This window comes from Antechinus flavipes, chromosome 6 (genome assembly GCF_016432865.1).
Source record: "Antechinus flavipes isolate AdamAnt ecotype Samford, QLD, Australia chromosome 6, AdamAnt_v2, whole genome shotgun sequence".
In the NCBI taxonomy this organism is placed as follows: domain Eukaryota; kingdom Metazoa; phylum Chordata; class Mammalia; order Dasyuromorphia; family Dasyuridae; genus Antechinus; species Antechinus flavipes.
In genome coordinates, this window is record NC_067403.1 from 180359610 (window position 1) to 180380510 (window position 20901).

At 36.2% G+C, this 20901-nt stretch overlaps 1 protein-coding gene across 3 annotated transcripts in view; it reads left to right on the forward strand.

The window, feature by feature from the left end:
- The window catches only part of PDE5A (phosphodiesterase 5A), a 194408-nt gene that overhangs the window by 81402 nt on the left and 92105 nt on the right, over positions 1-20901 (forward strand). For all 3 annotated transcript variants that reach the window (XM_051966434.1, XM_051966435.1, XM_051966436.1), the window contains exons 6-7: positions 3536-3673; positions 5979-6046. In XM_051966434.1, the coding sequence (XP_051822394.1) occupies positions 3536-3673; positions 5979-6046 (206 nt within the window). The remainder of the gene's footprint in view (positions 1-3535; positions 3674-5978; positions 6047-20901) is intronic.

The window sequence follows — 20901 nt, forward strand, 5'->3', positions numbered from 1 at the left end:
TACATTGGTTAGTGTAAGACTGCATGGGATCAGGACTGGTATTTTCAGTAGGTGCTAAGCAATATCCAGAATAAAACAGGAATAGGTATTAAACTGGATTACATTAGGAAATATCTCAGTGCTTTCAATAATCCCAACCTGATTCTTGAAACAAAACCCTATTGTTTTTAAAATACCAGACTTAGGAAAACCATATTCTCTAAAGTTACAAGTCATCCAATGGGCAAACATGAGATTGTGGGTAATATAAGTAGCTTACAGTACATTTCCAATGATGATCTACTTATGTGTAAAAAATACTATGAAGGATATCAGCTATGCAATATATATTTGGAAATAATGTGAGCTGCTGTGGTGATTTTCTTCTTTTAAAATAATATACTTATACCACAAAGAGATACTAAAGAAAGGAAAGGGACCTGTATGTGCCAAAATGTTTGTGGCAGCCGTTTGTAGTGGCTAGAAACTGGAAAATGAAAGGATGCCCATCAATTGGAGAATTGTTGAGTAAATTGTGGTATATGAATGTTATGAATATTATTGTTCTGTAAGGAATGACCAGCGGGATGAATACAGAGAGGACTGGCGAGACTTACATGAACTGATGCTAAGTAAAATGAGCAGAACTAGGAGATCATTATATACCTCAACAACGATACTGTTTGAGGATGTATTCTATTGGAAGTGGATCTCTTCAATAAAGAGAGCTAATTCAGTTTCAATTGATCAAGGATGGACAGAAGCAGCTACACCCAAAGAAGGAATACTGGGAAATGAATATAAACTGCTTGCATTTTTGTTTTTCTTCCTGGGTTATTTCTGCCTTCTGAATTCAATTCTCCCTGTGCAACAAGAAAACTGTTCGGTTCTGCACACATATATTGTATCTAGGATATACTGTAACCTATTCAACATGTAAAGGACTACTTGCCACCTAGGGGAGGGAGTGGAGGGAGGAAGGGGAAAAATTGAAACAGAAGTGAATGCAAGGGATAATGCTGTAAAAAATTACCCTGGCATGGGTTCTATCAATAAAAAGTTATTTAAAAAAAATAAAAAATAAAATAAAATAATATAAAGGTTCTCTCTGGGAGAAGGTTTCTCAGGGAATTTTCTGGAGGCAGCCTTAGTTTCAGTTAAGAGTAATAATCACCCAAAATGCAGCCAGCTGGTAAAAATGCAAACGTTTATTTTCTCCTTCCAAAATAGCCCGGTTAGTTGAGGTCTATCTCTCTGCTTGGTTCCAAGAGCTCTTGCAGATTGTCCTTTGCTTCTGCCTCTGCTTCCTTCAGCCTCCAGCCAGCCAAGCAAAAAATGGAATGAATCTCTCTTGCCTCGGAGAGAGGGCTTGTGGGCTTCCTCCCAGAGTGCTCCTCTCCAACCCCAGTCAATGTTCCAAAGTAACTCTCTCTAACCCAAAGTAACTAACTCACCCAAAGCTAAAATACTCTTTATATATGATCTCCCAAAGGTTGACTCCTCCTTGGGGAGGTACACCTAAGGAAAGTGTGAATTCACAAAGTTACAAAGTTTACTTTGTGAAGCTCCCATACTTGTGAACTCCAATGAGTAAAGGTGTGAACACGAGCATTGTATCAATTAGTTCTACTTAGTACCTTGTTTCAGGTTCTGGCCCAAAATATCTCCTTGTAAGATCAGATCAGTGATACTGAACCATGCTAAATTAGATAATTATTGTCTCTATCAACTCTAATGACTTAACAGTTTGTAAAAATTCCAACAAGCTGCTGATGGTGAGGATAAGGAAGTATAAGATGCAAACCATGAGTATTATAATGTTATACACAGAATGGATGAAGGAGAGACTCCAGAGCATTGGGGAGCCCAATGAGATGACATGGATAGGCATTGCCCAGCATGTAAAGATAGGGATAGGCTTTGCTCTTTGCCAGGACAAAATCCCAACAATGAATTCATGCCAACTGAATAAGTGACATATTCTAATCTAGAATCAGGAACAATATTTCAAAAAAAGGAATTTTTTTTAAAGATAATTGCTTCTAGGGGCAGTTAGGTGACACAGTGTATAGAGCACCAGTCCTGAAATCAGGAGGACCTGAGTTCAAATCTGGTCTCAGACATATATAATACTTCCTAGCTGTGTGACCCTGAGCAAGTCACTTAATCCCAATTGCCTCAGGGAATACACACACACACACACACACACACACACACACACACACAATTGTTTCTACCTTTATGTATTTTAGAGGAATAAATATTTATTTTGCGAGAAATTTGCTAAGCACCTTTCTCTGACTTTTACTTAGAAATAAACTCTCCCTTTTCTGCATTCCTAGGATGTTCTGATTTAGACTTACTGCTGATCTACTTTTACTTTCTATCTTACTTTACAGTTATGCTTATGCATGCATGTATGTGGTATGTTTTCTCTTCCTAATAGATTGAAAGTGCTCCATGAAAGTAGGGGTTTTGTTTAGTCCTTCTTCATTGTTTCTTGCACAGAATAGAGGTTCATCATATATTTGTTGGCATAATACAGGAATATGGATTCTAGAAGCATTTTGTTATTTCCTAGCTTGTCTCTCCTAATATTCCCAAGCAGATATCTTGAGCATATCCTAATTGAGTTACCTTGAAAGAAAGGAATAACTTCTTTGGCTATGCTTGTCCTTTTATGTCTAGCAATCTTGAGCTTTTTTGACCTATCACAATTAAGTTTATTTTAACTGAATTCTTGAATTGAGAAAGAAAACACAAAGGGACCTTTTGAAAGTCATTAGCTAATGAGCAATCTCCATAAAGTTATAAATGTAGAGCTAAGAGGTCCTTTAGTACCACTAATATAAGCCCCTCATCCCCCACTGGGGGAAATTAAGGGCCAGAGAAGGGAAAGATCCTGAATAAGATTATGCAGCTTTTAAATATTAGAAGTATAATTGTGAGTGAGATTCTCAAACTTGATATCCCACATTTAACATATAGTAAGCACTTAATAAATGCTGTTTAATTGGCTTCTTATTTCAAAACAATGACTAGCAGTGAAATCATTTTATTTGGATGATGATTCCCTACATTTCTGAATATCTGACATTGTCTCTACCAATTGGCAAATGTGTATTATTGCTATTGTCTTTTGAGAATAGAGCAAGGGGCCAAACCTTTGATTAAATTGGTATTGGGAGCTCCCAGGAGAGTTCTACCAGTGCAGATCATCACCTTCTCTGAAAATTTATCTCCTGAAAAGTTTTCCCTGAGCACAAACAGGTTAAGTCACTTATTTAGGATCAAAGAGTCAGTATGCATCACAGATAAGATTTGAATTCAGATATTTCCAGCCCCAAGGGCAGCTCTTTGTCCACTGTACACACTATCTCTCCATTGTCTCTTTTCCTCATTTCAAATATCAGTGTAGCAGTTGGAGATACAGTCCTTACTGCAAATTGCGATGAAACCATATGGTCTCCTCAGGACGGAGTGCAGTATTCATGAGTGCTTTGGGGGGCTCTGTGGTCATTCTCTGATCCCAGGGTGATGCCTCATCTTTGCCTAGGTACTACTGGACCTTGCCAGCTTAATCTTTGAAGAACAGCAGTCCTTGGAAGTGATTCTAAAGAAGATTGCAGCTACCATCATTGCTTTCATGCAAGTGCAGAAATGCACAATCTTTATAGTGGATGAAGATTGCTCAGTGAGTACCACTATTGACTTTCTTTTTGTTTTTCCTCCATACATCCCCATCTGCAAGTAACCCCCTTTCAATATACCCTAATGTGAAATATATATGGCAGTGGTATGGTGAATTGGAATTGAATGAAGGACTTGACAGTCTTGGTAAGTAAAAGTGGAAAAAAGTAGAACCTTTAGTGTAAACTGGAAGAAGAGAAGAGGGAAGGGAAGTGGGACAGAGTGAGAGTGAGAGCAAGAGACAAAGAGGGAGACGGAGCGGGGGGGGGGGGGAACAGAGAGAGAGAAACAGAAGAGAGAGAGAAGAGGGAGGAGAGGGAGGAGAGAGACGAGAGAGAGGAGAGGGAAGAGAGAGAAGAGAGAGGGGAGAGGAGAGGGAGTAGAGGGAGGAGAAAGAGGAGAGAGAGAATGCTCAAAAAGCATGGCTAGGCTATGTGCCAAAAGCCATTGGTTTAGGATGTTAAGTTATGCTGTAAATCAGTTGTCTGGAACTAAATAAATCTTTTCCTTTGATAGTGATAATGGTTATTTGATATCCATACCAGTTCATAAAAGCCTACTTAACTAGTGATGAGTGATAGTATAGTCAGGAAGGAAGGAGAAGAAAAGAGAAGTTTACTCTCCTTCATTTGAATATTAAGCAAACTTTATAGATAGTTATAGGAGGTTTTTTTGTCTTTGTCTTATTCTGTCTCTATCCTCCTGTTCCTATAGGCTCCTGACATAGACCCTCATTAATTCCTAGATCTCAAAGTCATGGAATATTATATTTGGAAGACTACCATATTTAAGATGTCTTCCAAATGTCACCATTATCCTGATAAAGTCATATATTATAAGGTCTATACTATAACTTGAAGTGTCTGCAGTTGGCAGAATCTTCTAGAGCTTGTGTGTCTGCTGGCATGGCCATTTATCAGCTGGGAATTTTTGTAGATTGAAGACCATTCGTATGGGGCTTATTTCTATGAAAGTCATTCTTAACTGCATTTAGTGTTAATCTCACATCACATTTTCTTTGATGATTCAAAAGGTATTACCATGAAATTAAATGAAGAAAAAAAAATGGGGGGAAAAGTATCATCATATCTCAAAATTATCATCATATATTTCTGTTTATCTTGAGACAGGCAGTATTTCATAGTATTTAGAGAGCAGTCCTTGCAGTTGTGGCTTCAGGTTCCCATATCTTGTCATATACTGCCTGGGTGATTCTGGAAGTCTCTGAACATTTCAGTGATTGAGGCAGCTCTCTAAGACATAAAGTTGTAGAGAGGTCAGCCTGCATTGGTTGAAGGAGTTTCCTCATCTAGAAATACCCTGTTATCATTGAAATCAAGTCATCATGATATTAGGGATAAGTCTCGAGCCTATCCCTAATTTTCCTGCATAGGATGAATGGGTGAGTGCTAGACATTCAAAAATTGGCATTAGTGGAATGAAACCCATGTTCATCAAATGAAATTATACAAGAAAATTTGGCCATACCATTTGTCCTATAAAATGACTTTCTATTTTCATCACTTTTAAAGCTCTCTGTGTGCTTGAATGAGGAGTGATTATGGTGTTGTTTGCTTCCAAGACATCCATCAGAATACACTAATAGCCTATGGCCACCATTTAATAAGTATCCATGCTTATTATGGTTGGACTCACACTTTTAGAATATCTCAATATCATTTTAGTTCACCTTAACAATTTCTTGACATGATAGTATGCTTTTGTCTAAGGTCTCTTGAGGAGTTACCATTAGAATGTTCCTTCTGTCATATGTTTTTATGTCTCACTTCATTTTTCTTAATTTTGAAGAGTAAAGTCTACTGCCATGATCAACCATAATATTATAATTGGAACATATTTCCATTTCTGAAGTGACAATTGGCAAGTGAAAAATTAACAACTGAAGCTTTAGAAATAGGAAGAGACTGTTCAGAGCAAGCACATATTAGATCATCTGAGAGACAATAAAAAATTCAATTGCTATAACAAAAGGGGGGGAGAGATTAATGAAGGACGAACTTGGAATTGTAAAGAGGGATTGAATAATAATAGAAGAAATTTCAGGACTCTCTGGTGGACCTGTTTGGCTAGTATCATCATATGATTTCCGGCCATCAGCAATGGGAGATAAACTGGGGATGTGCTAGTGGATAAATGTCAAGTCAAATTAATCTAAAAAGAAAGGAAAGTTCAATAAATTGCCTATGATATATTTTAAGACAGAAGTGACTCAAATGTTTTACTAGTTTGGTTTTCATCATACTGGAAGATATGTAGTACCATCCATGATACCATTATTGTATTTTCAGGATTCATTTTCTAGGGTGTTTCACATGGAGTTTGAGGATTTGGAAAAATCAGCAGATGCTTTAACAAGGTAAAAAAAGTTTCTAAATTTCTTTTGATCATATGAAAATACTGGTTAAGTAGTACATTTGTTTATTTTGTGAACAGTTTCATTTCAAGAACTATCTCTACATGAAGTACTATACTGAGCTTTTCTCTTTTTCTCCCCACACTGGATTTTTCAAATCATTTGTTTTGGGACCCATTGTGATGTAAGGCTGGGGACCAAAAGATCAAAGAGGCTTGGAATGCCTGATGAATCCAGATGGATTTGAATCCAGCAGACACTTAGAAATGGTTTGTCCTGGACAAATCTCTCTTCTTAAGCCTCTCTTTCTTCATCTGTAAAATGGAGATAATCATAGCATCAAATCTGTCTCATATGGTTTTGCTGTATTATAGACTTACTATGTAAAATATTAAACCTGTAAATATCAGATCATAAGAACAAAAGAAGTTTCAAAAACGGAGACAAAATGAATTGATGATCAATTCAAATTAGGTGAGGAAATTGTGGCAACTGTGTCACACTTCATTTCAGGCTCTCCCCATTATAATATAATTCATTCCTATATTCCTAGTGCTCAGCACACAGTAAGGATTTGTTGTTGATTGTTTACAAAAAATTTGTTGTGGTGGTTCAATCATTTTTTCAGTCATGTCTTGATTCTCGTGACTCCATTTGGGGTTTTCTTGGCAAAGATACTGGAATGGTTTGCCATTTTCTTCTCCAATTCATTTTCAAATAAGAAAACTGAAGCAAACAGGGACAAATGACTTATTCAGGGTCACAGCTAGCAAGTGTCTGATGCCAGATTTGAACTCAGGAAGATGAGTCTTCCTGACTTCAGATCCAGCACTTTATCCACTATCTATGCCTTAGCTGCTATAAAAATTTAGAAGCTACTATCAGCAAGTCATGACTTGGTCATATAAATTTCACGGACTGACAGATGTTGTTTTCCCTTCAATATAGACATCACAAACTCCTAAACTTGTCAGCCAATTCAATTATCATAGACATAACCACAGACAACACTAGTTCATAAAAATTAAAAAAAAACGCCTTAATAGATGTCCCTATCTCAAATGCTCATAATTCCTTACCTACTTGGATTGAAAGGCATTAAAAGATAATCAGTCACTCAAAATCCAGGAGAAACCAAATCTCTTGGGAGGTTTGGGAACAGGGTGAAGTAAGTAAACATTCTCATGGCCCTATTTTCTACTTTTATTGTACCAAGACTGCTTTTCATGAGCCTATAGAGGATGAGCTTACTTCTTAATGCATTTATTCAACTACAAAAAGAAATTATTTTATCTACCTTGTAATAGCCTTGTATTATTTTTTTAATGGAATAAAGATACTTGTCTCAGGATCCTGTCTTGAAAATGATAAAAACAAGATGATAGTGATTTAAAATAAATACAACAAAACAGAAATTAGATCAGATGGTCAACAGCAAGTCTTTGCCTCATTAATATAATGAATGATGTGGGGGAATGGGAGGGTAACTGAAACTTTTCTCTGAAAAATTGGAAGGCAGTAAATGTAGAGAAATATCTGTAATTATTGGTTATAGCTTCTCACAGAAGATATTGAATTACTGGCAAAACATTTTCCAGCTTCTTTTCTGATGTAAGCCTGAGTTTGTCCTTCTTATTACTGAAAGAGTAGGACACTAGGGACTCCTCCAAGTATGGGCCTGTATTGTTCTAATTATGTGTTTGTATATTTAATTACAGAGCATTCTTAGCTTGTATTGTTCCAAAAAAAATCTGTAAACACAAAAAATTCTATTATTGAAAACCTCAGAGTTTTAGGGGTATAAAAAGCAAATTATTGTCATTCAGTGATTATTGACCAAGTCATCCCAAAGTGCTGTAACACTCATACCACTTTTATTATTAGAAAGCCTTTGAATCAGTTCCCCACTCATGCCTCAATCACATACTACAGATGTATACAATAGATCCAAGAATAGTGAAAAGCATGAAAGTATTGGATGCTCACATGGACTATACTGTTGTTTTTTTTTCTAATTAAAATAAATCACTAGCATTTGGATGTGAAGAACAATTAAGTTTGCTCTTATTCTACCTGTAGCAAAATCCATTATTATACATGTTGAATAGAACTGAGTATGACTTTAAGATCAGAGAGGGAGTCACACCAAAACACTATATTCATTGTATAATGTGTATAAATGACACCAAGTTTAGGGTTCTTCTGGAAAGTATATTGAAAGAACTATTTCATCTGATGGAAGTTTTCTCTCCCAGAAGAGAGACTAGGGTTGTATTTATAAATATAAGTATTATCTGCAGAGAGGTGAGGCAACCTGGTGGCATAGAGAATAGATTTTTGTACTGGAAGGTGGGTCTCAAGTTCAAATCTGGCTTCAGATGCTTATGTTTTGATATTACAATATCATTTGAATTCTTTAATTATAAATTTCTTAATGTGGGTCAAGAAAACACAGAAATTGAAAACTTTGAAGGTCAAAAAGAAAACCAGGGTTTCCTCCATTCATGACACATTTATCATAAGCTTCTCACAGAGAAATAAAATGTTGAGTGTAAGAGACTGACTGACCCCCCTAAAGCCAAAGTTTAATAAAAGCAACATATTTAGAACAATTAATACTTATGCAGTGGGAGTCTTAGAATATACTTTTTACATGATAAAATGGACAACAATAGTACATGTCCAATTAGTTAAGTCAACAAACATTAAACCAGCACTGAACTAAACACCATAGATATAGAAATGGCCAAAAACAAAACAAAACAAAAAACCCCAGCCCCTATTCTGAATGAAAATGAATTCTCATTGGGAGAAAACATACAAATAGCTTAGAACATACAAATGAACAGATGAAAGATAATCTATAGGGGATAGGCATTAGCAATAAGGAAGACCTGTAAAGGACTTCTGTAGAGAATAGGATTTGCATCAAATCTTGAAGAAAGCCAAAGATACTAAAAGACAAAAGAGATAGTAAAGATTATACCATGCATAGTGGACAGAAAATGTAAAGGCTGGGGGACGTGAGGAATAGCAAGTTAGCCATTTTTCCTGGACCATTGAGCAGGTAGGAGAGAGGAAATCTAAGAGGACTAGAAAGATAAGAATGGATTAGATTTCAGAGAACTTTAAATATCAGAGAAGTATCCATTTGGTCCTTGAACTCATTGAGTAGATAGATCTGGAATTAATTAGGAGGAAAAGAATTGGCTGGTCAGATATATATATTTGAAAAAATCACAGCTGAGAGGAACTTGAGTTGGATTACAGCAAGATGTGCACTAAGGAGTTTTGCAGTCCAGGTAAGAGGTGATGGGGGCTGAAATAGGCTATAGGGAGGGGTAGTTGCAGACACCTAAGAGATTTTTTTGGCAATAAATTGACTATGGGATGTGACTAGAGAAAAGAGTTAAGGATAACATCAAAGTTATGGACTGGAGTAACTGAGAGGATGTTATTGGCTTTAACCTTAATAAGAAAATTCAGTTGAGAGTAAGGGGAAAGGGCTGAGTAATGAGTTTATTATCATAATGGATAATTATAATATTGTGAGTATGTTGAGATTGAAATGCCTATGCAACATTAAGTTGAATGCTTTCTAAAAGGTAAGTTGATCATACATAACTACAATTTTATAAATATAGGAATTGTCTACTTAGAGATGGTAATTGAACCCATGAAAGCCAATGAGATCATCAAACAAAAAACCAGTGTACCCTAATTGTAAAACAGGGCTCAACATTCTAACACAGCCATGAAAAGATGAATATTTCCTCCTCATGAAGGAGGAAGAGTATTGATGTATGTTGTGAGAGCACAAGATAAATAGGTAAAACATTTACAGAAATACTCTTCGAGCAAACATACCTTTCTGTAGAAAGCAATAGTAAAGGCATACAATAGATATATGGCACCAAATTTGTACAGTATAGTCCAAGGTGGTTTTATCTCTGGGTGGGGTCTGTGAAATGGCCGAGATCCAAAACTGAAATCAAAAGGTTCTTGCATCATTGATATCCATAAGGATCTAACCAACAATATGGCAATGAGGTTCTGACAAACAAAGGCTGTCATTAAAATCTATTTATAAAATGATGATAAAATAATGATAAGTAACATATTTAACATGTATTGGTCTACCTGCCATCTAAGGGAGGGGGTGGGGGGAAAGAGGGGAAAAGTTGGAACAGAAGATTTTTCAGGGGTTAATGCTGAAAAATTATCCATGCATATATCTTGTAAATAAAAAGCTATAATAAATAAATTAATTAATTAATTAAATGATGATAATAATTCAGGTTCCATTCATTATCCCCCAGAAATTACAGAAAGATTATCTTTAAAGAACTTTAGGCTTATTGATTGAGGGTGTAGGTTCTACAATGCTGCAAATAGGAGCCATTTGATATAAGGTGGTTATAATCATCAGACAGGAGCTCACTGCCCTTCATAAAATAAAAGAAGACCAGTCCCTGTATCAACAATGAAAATTCTAAAACATCTTTGAGAGTTCAAGAAATAAACCATTCTGGAGCCAGGGCATTATCATAAACAACAATAATCCACAACTGTCCAAATTCTTAAAAATTTAAGAATAATCTATATGATACACATCACCAGACCAACTACTAATATTCTCCCAATACATGAAATGAAGAGTTTTCAAAATGCTGACTTAGCAGAAATTAAAACCATGGGATAACAGAAAGGCATATGTTCCCATCATCTTCCCCACTATTAGAATTTTCTCAAAGAAGCTTGTGGTGATCATAGAAGATGAATCATATCCTACTTTAAATAAGTTACAAAAGACAGTCATCTTATCCAACTCAGCCTCATATTCTTCATGTATAAAATCATATCTGAACCCAGTCCAGTATAATTAATGTTAAAGAATAGAAGATCCTCGGGATGAGAGGTAGGTTTAAAAATATTTCCTCCCTGGTTTTAGAGATAATGATAGCACCTATCTCTCAGAGTTGTTGTCAAGATAAGTTAATATTTATAAAGCACTTTTTAAATCTTAAAGTGCTATATAAATGCTATTATTATCATCATTATTATTCCTAAAGGAATTAGTGTCATATGCTTTGTTTTTCAGTCATTTTTCAAGTGGTGGTCAACTTTTCATGACCCCATTTGGGATTTTCTTTGCAAAGATATCGGAATGGTTTGCCATCTCCTTCTTCAGTTCATTTTACATTTCTTCATTTTGAGGAAACTGAGGCAAACAAGGTTGAGTCATTAGTCTGAGGTTGCACAGCTAGTTAGTGTCTGCAGCCAGATTTGAATTCAATAAGAGGAGTCTTTCTGACTATAGGCCCAGCACTCTAGCTACTGCCTCTCATAGCAGCCCTACTTGGTACTAATAGGCACTTACGAAATGCTTTTTTTTTTTTTACAATTTTTTTTTATTAGTTAGTTGGTTTATAGAAGATTTTGGGAAAAAATTATGCTTCAGTATGAGGCCTAATGCTTTTTGGCCTGATGCTATTGATGATGTGGGTTCACAGGAATGTGAAAATTAAAAAGCATAAAGGTCTTCTTAGCTCAGGGCTTCATAAGGACAGAATGAAATGAGAAACAAAGCCCCAAATATCACAGACTACTTTATGCTTCGGGTCCTTTTTTCAAAGCTTATATACCCAAGATTTGAAATTTATATGTGATCTCCTAGGAACACATCTACTGAGATTTTGTTTTTTGCTTTTTTTAATATGATTTTCTTAGTAAGCTTCATGAAATGAATGTTTTTTCCCTCTCTCAAAACATCTAAGAAGACATTCAATATCTAAGACAATTCAGTATCCAAGTTAAGGTCAATATGTATTAAAAGACTTTTGAATAAACATTGTGGATTAGAGACTAAGAGTTCTAAACTTGAGAGCCATGAAGATCCTGGATGCAAATCTTGTCTTAGATACTAACTAGCTGTGTGTCCCTTGTCCAATTACTTAATTTTCCTCAACTTCATTTTTCTTATACACAAAAAAGAACATGGTTGTGTGAGATCATTATATAAAGTGTTTTGTAAACCCATGTTGTTATTGTTTTCTTAATAATTCAGACAGTAAAGAATTTACCTGGGGAATAGAAATTCTCTAATTTAAGCATATTTGAATTAGCCAGTACTTTTGGAAATAATAGTAGTAGACTTTATAGTAGACCATTTTCAAGGTATTTTCCATGTCATCTCTAAATTTCACGGCAATCCTGTGAAGGAGGCAGTTGTAAGTACTACTATATCCATTGTATAATTGAGCAGCAGGCACTCAGAGAAGGAAAGGATTTGCTCAGTGTCACATAGCTAATGGGAGAACCAAGGCTTATATTGCTGATTCCTATTTCAGGGTTCTTCACAACCCCCTGTACTTTCCACTAGCTGCTTTATAATTAGATCTGTAATATATTGTCCAAACACATAGCTGCAAAACTACCCCCTCCCCTGCAGGTGCTCCACTATTCTTTTGATTTTCCTGAGCTCCTCTTCCAGATCCCTGAAATTTTATGAGCATCCAGTTCAGCACCATGGATAGAGCATTGGGCTTGAAACCAGAGAGAACTGAGTTCAAGTCCCAGCTTTTGATATAGCCTGACTGTGATTTGGGGCAAGTATCTGACTTAGATATTCATTGTAAAATAGAGAGATTTGTAGAAGAGTTTTTAAATTTATACATTCATAGGTCAAACCCTTCATGTGTTAGGAGTTGCTACTTTTTCCTAAGAGTTAACTCCTTTTCAGGAGTTGCTACACTTATTTTGACATCTGGGCTAGTCTTTTGAAGGGCCAGAAAACCAGCAAGTTAAACCCATCTTCATGAGGTTGAAGTGGGTAGACAATCCTTTCTTTGGCTCTTGGATGTGGTGGTTGATAAGGGAAATTGTGAGTTCCTGCATGTCAGTGTCTACATGGGTGCTTATATTGACTTCTAAAACTTGTTGTTGTGAATAACTTTCACAAAGAGCATCCCTTCAAAGAGTTTGAACTAATCTAACTAGTTAATATTAAAGAATAACAATTTCTAGGAATAGGAGAGAGGAGTGAAGATATTTCCTTTCTAGTTTAGGCAATTGATGCCTCCTACTGTTTCCAGGTTTTTGTAGGGTATATCAGTTTGCTGAACTAAAAAAACAGAATGAGGAAGGCTCTTATGAGAACATCAGCCACTGGATATTGGGTCCATCATCTATTTGGTCATGAGGATTATATTGCAATGAATCATATCATCCCTTTAACTAATGATTATATAGTTACTTCTTTTTAAAATTATTTTTCCTTAATTATATGTAAAAACAATTTAAAACATTTTTTAAAATTTTGAGTTTCAAATGTCCTTCTTCCATCCCTCTCTCCCTTCCACTATACCTGACATGGTAAGTAATCTGATTTTAGTTATACATGTAAAACATATTTCCAAATTAACATTTTTATGGAAGAAAACTTGAACCAAAACAAAAGGCAAGAAAGAGAGATAGAGAGGAAGGAAGGGAGGGAAGAAGGAAAAGAGGAAGAGAGAGAGAGAGGGAGGGAGGAAGGAAGGAAGGGAGAAAAGAAGGAAAAAAAGAAGATCTGTCTGTGTTCAGATGCCATTAGCTGTTTCTCTGGAGGCAGATAGCATTTTTCATCATAAGTTCTTTGAAATTGTTTTAGATTGCTGTATTGTTAAGAATAATTAAATCTTTCATAGTTGTTCATTGTACAGTATTACTATTATTTTGCACAGTATTCTGTTGCTTCGGCTCACTATATTCTGCATCAGTTTCTGTAAATCTTTTGAGATTTTTCTGAAATAGTTTTGTTCATAATTTCTTACAACAAAGCTTCTTAATCTGTGGGTCATAACTTTGTATGGGTTCCTATAACTGAGTGTGAGGACTGGGAAATTATGATTTATCATCAGTAATTATTTGATTTGTATACCTAATTTATATATCTGAAGAAGTATAAAACTTTCTCAAGAAAAAAAAGGGGCACAAGTGGAAAAAGATTAAGAAGCTCTGTCTTATAGCACAATGGTATATCATCACAATCATATACCACAACTTGTTCAGCCATTTTCCAGTTTATTGATATCCCCTTTGTTTCTAATTCTTAGCTACCACAAAAAGAATTGTTATAAATACCCTTGTAGAAAGAGATCCTTTCTCTCTTTTTAAAAAATCTCTTTGGGTTATAAAACTAGTAGTGGTATTGCTAGATCAAAGGGCATGCACAGTTTTACTTTTAGACATAGTTCCAAATTGTTTTCCACAATGGGTGGATCATTTCACAACTCTACCAACAGTTCTTTAGTGCCCCAAGATGGAGCTTTAGGCTATTCAGGAAAATTCCTTATGCCAGTCAAAACATTTGCCTTTGAAAGGCCCCACATGATATTTGACTTCCTCTGATTGCCAAATGGATTCTATTTACTCTATTCCCTTTCTCAGGGCAAAACCATTACATTCAATCAATATTATAAGATATATGTGTATAGAGAGCATTCATATATATTCCTCTAGCATATAAACATGTAATTTACATATTATGTATTATAAACATTTATGCATATAGAGTATACATTTATTATTCTCTATCATATAAGGATATACATATTAATTAAACATCATAAATATAAATATTAGAAGTACTAGAAAATATGTAATACATGCATATCTTTACTTCATAGTACTCATATAGTACATAAGACATAATATATTGGCATACATAGCCATTACATCCATGAAAACAAATCAATTAACCTCAATCCTCTAGCAGATCACAATGTTTAATAATACGTTTAACCTTACAAGAGATCAGCAACCTGCCATCTGAAGACGCATGTTCCTTCAGAGCAAGCCCATAAACTGGGGATGTACCTAAATCCCTTTGACTGGCTACTGATTGCTACTTCAAGTGCATTACAACCATATTTCAGCTAAACCATGCTTTTCATCAAGGCATTTGTGATGGTATCGGTGCATTTTGGCCCTATATTTGTGGCATTGCAATGATTACACAGGCAATAGCCTTCACTGCAGGTGATACTTAGGACATAGCATTGCATGGGTAGGTTAAGTCTGCTACCATGACAGTTTCCATTAGAGCCCAGGAAAAGCATCCCCATATTATTGCCTCCAAACAGGGGACCTATTTTATTGTGAACAATGTCTGGAATTTGGCTTACCACTATCATATCCACTGAATTTTCTATCTTCTATATTAGGCTAGTATCATTAAACTTTGGAATAGCTTTTTAAAGCAACATAATCATCTCAACTCCATACTAAGGTTGGATGACTTCTCATAGATGCTGGGTCTTTGATAAGTCAGCACTATCTTAAAGAGAGGGAAAGATCAAAGTTTTTTGGATTTGCTTTTCAGGAAGATTAACCTCATAAGGATTCCTTTTAGACATAGTCACAATTAACCCTCTCCTACCCTTCATTATTCCATCTTCTATGCAGATTTGTCCCAGCCTTGAGATTTTTGTTTCCTCACATGATTCTATACAACTCCTGAGAAATAGTCTAGGTCCCCATTAATTAGCATGCATTTTTTGGTTCAGGGATTGTTGGGACAACTACTTCCTAGGAAGACTCTAGGGGACCAAGGGATGAAGTAATTGGAAGGGATGTTGCTTTTTTAATCATTTGGGGAACTAAGATTGACTTTATACAGTAATCATGGTGAACAGAAATTTAGCTGATTTGGTAGTAATCTTGAATTCCTAAATTAAGGTGATGATGGAGAGTCTTCCTCCCTCCTTCACAGAAGAAGAGAGGTAGCTTCTAATCAGTGATCTCTAAAACTCAAATTTGATATCATTTCCTTATTGATAAAAGAAGGTTTTGGCAGGTGTGCTAGTGAAGCAGATAGCCATATCAACTGATAGTGTCAATTTAAACCTCAAGAAAGGTTGTCCACAAGAGGCTGATGACCTCTTCATGGCCTTGATACAGACAACTAAGACCTGTAGGGGAAATGGTGACAACATTGACACCATCTCCATCTGTGCTGTGAACCTGATGTTTTCAGAGCTATTGTGACTATATCAGAACTATAAATGGTTCCTGGCCCTATCTGCCCTACATGGGTTACACTTTTAAAGGCTCTGTTTTATTATTTTTATCTTTTATTTAGTTCTCTAGATAATTCTTAAAGACTTGAAGTTGTAGAGGAGGCACCAACCTGAATTGATAGATGGGCTTTCGTCATTCAGAAATTCTGTATGCCTATGAAAGCATAGGTGCAGTCCATAAACCCATCCTTGTTATTTTAGGAATATTTTCACATGGCAAATCAGAATGATATTGTATGTGTGTTTCTACAATACACACACACACACTATAAATTAGCCTTAGGATCAGGAGGACTTGGATTTGATTCCTTCCTACAGCACAGTTAGCTTTGTAAGAACCACATGGGTTAGGATCAAGTTGGCCCATTGTCACTAGTAGAGAAAGTTTTCACATTAGGCATTCCTCAAAAGAATGAAATCACAGTCTGAACCAAAAAAAAAAAAAGTCCAAGATATTTTCCTGATCTACTGATTTTTTAAATTAGCATTTGATCCTGATAGTTTGTATTTATATTATACTTTAAAGTTTGCAAAGCACTTTGCATGTAGTTTCTTATTTAGTCCTTCAACACAACTCCAAAGAAGATGTAATTGCTATTATGATCCCCATTTTACAATGAAGAAATTGAGATTGAGAAAGGTGGAATGATTTGCTTATAGTTACATATCTGGTAAGAGTAGGAAGAAGGATTTCAACTTAAGCCTTCCTATCAGCAAGTTCAGTGCTGCAATGGGCCATTTGGGTATTCGAGCACTATGTCTAATCTAAATTTTGTTTAGATTAGAGATAATGAATAATAGATAATAATTTATTCTTCAGTCCCTGGCTCCAATTTTGAGCACAGGTTTTTAGCATTAACACTGGGCCATTATAGTATCTACCCAGCAGAATTCACATGAGAAGGAAATCATACATGGGATTGTAAACAGAATGCTTGAACCTATCTTCCAACGTGAGACAATCATGTTTTGTGTATAGTACCTTTTGTTGATCTAACACAATGGTCTAGGTCCCTAGCCTTTGAGTGAGCACAGAAAGGCCACAAGGCTTTGTGTAACAGTGCCCTCTACTGGCAAGATTCACCTTGGAAAAATTCAGTTCAAAGCCACAAACACTTATTAAGCACCTACTGTGTGCAAAGCACTGGAGATAGACAAAACATTTAAAAACCGCAAACCCACTTCCCTTACAGGACTTATATTCAACTAGGGGAGACAGGCGGTGACATCTAGAGAGATAAGTAATTATGAAATCATTTTAAGTGGGGAAAACATCTGGATAGTGTTTTGAAGGGAACTAGGAATTCCAAGAGGGAGTACACTCCTGGCCTGGAAAATGGTCTATACAAAGAACTGGAAGTGAGAGATGTACTGGAGCTACCTTCAGAAAAATCCAAAGTCATATTTCAAAAGAATTCATCATGATGATGGTAGTGATCTTTCCTACTTCTCACATACTTTAATGGGTCACAAATGCTATTTGTAATGCCATTGATCATTATCAAATCTCCCTGATTTTGTAGTTGTGACCTTGGGAAAAATGGGTTCAGAGCTCCTTCACTGAGGGCAAACCCAAAGCATCTTTTCATTTCATTGGTTGGTTCTGTCACAAGAGATATGGGGATATACAAGGGGAAAAGAAATTGACTAGATAAAAGGAGAACATGACCATCTTTCATTGGGCCAGTGAAAAGGTGTCTACTTTTCAATACTAGTAGTAGAATTCCAAACTCATTTTATAAAATCAAAACAAAAACTTGGGTTCAAATTCCTAGTTGATTAATGACTGTCACAAAGACTAGCCTTTTGTACTTCCCTAATTGATCCTCTACCCCACTTCCCACAGGAGTGTTTCTTTACCTCTTCTCTGGTCAAGGCTCTTACACCGTCACCTTCCTACCTTATCAGCTGAGGATGTTGGCTCCTATTTTGTGTTCTCTTCTCCCTTTCTCCATCTTATATCACCTTATTAACACCATCTTCTCTCCCCTCTATTCCTTCTGTCTCTGAGAGGGAGGTGGCTCTTCTCCTTTCCAAGGTCAGTCCCCTCTATCTGTGCCCTTGATCCTGGATCTTCCATTAAATGGTCTCCTTAAACATTTCTTTCTCTATAATCTAAGATCTACTGGTTCCTTACCTACTGTCTTCAAACATGCCAAGCTTTCTCCATCCTTAACAAATCCCTCACTAGACCTGTCATCCCTCTCACACTTTCATCATCCTATAGTTCTCTTGCATTTATCAACCACACTTCTAGAAAAAACTGCCTATCCTCATTTCCTTCCATTCTTCTCTCATCCCTCTAACCTTCACAATCTGGGTCCCAAGGCATGATTCCACTAGGTCGAGTTTCTGGATATCTCTGAGACAAACAACATCACCTGTTACAAGTTTAGAAAATCTGAGGATTGGGCTGAAAACTCAAGGTCTTGGACCCAGGAGAGACTTAAAACCTATTGATCATATCACTTCATCTTTGGTCTGCTTTTGATTCATGGATCTTCTGTCTGGACTCCTTCCTTAATATTTAGAGGACTCCTATTCCTTCTAACTCTCCTCACTTGGAAATGATACAAAACCTCCAATTGAAGAACACACTCTCTTTCCCAGCCCCCACTTTATGTTCTCCCATTCCCATCTACCTCAACTCGACCTCTCCACTGAATGATCTTTCTGCCTCTTCTACTGTGCCCTCTGACATACTCAGTCTATAATCAACAAACTTCTTTTCTTGTTCTGTCCATTTTCTGGCTTTTGCTATATCCTCACAGGATACAATGTCCCAATTCACATTTTGAAGGCTAGTTATTCTTTCTTTCATATTGCTCAACTTCCTGGTCTCAGTGGGGGAGTCAGAATTCTTCTGGAATACCATGGACACTTCCTGATTCTACTCCACGCGATCATAGCTAGGAGCTCAGTAGTTAGAGTACTGGGCCTAGAAACAAGAAAACTTGAATTCAAATTCAGCCTCAGACACTTATTACCAGGGTAAGTCACTTCATCTTTGCCTCAGTTTCCTCATTTGTAAAATGAGGATAACAATGGCACTTATCTTCACAGGGTTGTTACTACATCCTTACCACAACCTCAGGAAAGAGTTCAAGTAGATATTGCTTCCATTTTATAGTTAAATAAACTGTGGCTCAGACTGTGGATAAGTTTGCAGCCCAACCTCACTTGGCTACAAATTGTCAGAATAATGACCAGAGTCCAGGTTACTTGATTACTAATCCAGTATTCATACCATGACACCATATTATCTCATGATGTCTGATTAGTAAGATTTTTTTAGTGTAGTTCATCATACTCACTCAGTATTTCATTTTACCAGCCATAAAATAGATTCTTGATGGATTCAAGTCTACGTGGGCTCAAATGCATTAATTGAAAGATTCAGGGAAAAGTGAGGAGGAAAGAAACAAGTGACCTTTGGACACAGTTTGGAAACAGAGGGAGAAGCAGATTGAATATTGCAAGTTGTTGGCCCATTATGTCTATGTGGAAATATATTTATTTACTTTTAAAATTTCCCTACCACTATTTCTCATGCCTCAAAAGTCAGCATTTCCCAAGATTTAACCATCACAGCTGTACCTTCTCTTTCCTGATCATGTTTGTAAAGTTTGAGTAACTTTCCACAAGTAGATCCGGATCTGGGCCAGTCATTCTTTTCACTTCAACCCTGACAATCTCCAGGGAACAATGGATCTTTTCATTCAGAAGGCCTGCATCACATTATATTAGGTTAAAGCACTAATGCTTAAGAGTTTGCCGACATCAGATTATGAGTAAAGAGATGAAAAAGATTAAGAAGTTAAAGCTTTTTTGATCTAAGCTTAAGATGAAACCTAAATTACTTTTTTTTTTAATTTCAAAGCAATATACCCTAGTTGTTATTGTTCAGTTGTGTCTGACTTTTCCTCACTTGGAATTTTCTTGAAAGAGAAATATTAACATGGTTTCCCATTGACTTCTTCACTTCATTTTACAAATGAGGAAACTGAGGTAAATAGGGTTAAATGACTTGCCTGCAGTCGTGCAGCTCCTAAATGTCTGGGGCCAGATTTTGAACTCAAGTCTTAACTCTATGCTGGATGTACTATTTATTGAACCACCTAGTTGCCTCAAAAGTAGAAGCAAAAATCAGAGATCAAAGCAAGAAAAAGATAGCCAAAAAAGTAAAGGGGACCATGTAGACTCAACCAAAGAAGGGAAGAGCTTCAATGCTTGTTAAAAAATGCTTCTAACTCTGCTCTCTTATTTTCCCCCAGTCCTAGGAAAACTGATTTCATTTTTTTTTGGCATTCAGAGAATCAAGTTAAGTAATTTGAACTGAGAGATTTTCCTTGGTCATTCTTATATCTGATTAAAGAACAGTCATGAAATGATAAGTCTAGAACTAGAGAAGACCTCAAATTAGATGTCATCTAATCTGAGCCTCTCATTTTATAGTTGAGGAAACTGAGGCCTAAGGAAACCAAGTGGTCCAAGATAGTAATTCTCAGGGATGGAAAACTAAGTGGAATAGTAGAGTACCAGAATTGGGGTCAACAATGAATTCACATTCAACCTTAAGCTTCTAGGTCCTATTTTTTTCAATTATAGAGAAAAGGGCTTAAAATCATGGCCTCTAAGGATTCTTCTGATAATTCTTGGTACACATATTGCTGAGCTAATGACCCTACCACTTCCTAATCTATGGTTTGTGATCGTATGAGCTCAGGTCCTCTGATTCCAGAGGAAGTGCTTCTTCCAGAATGCACATGCACATGCACACACACACACACACACACA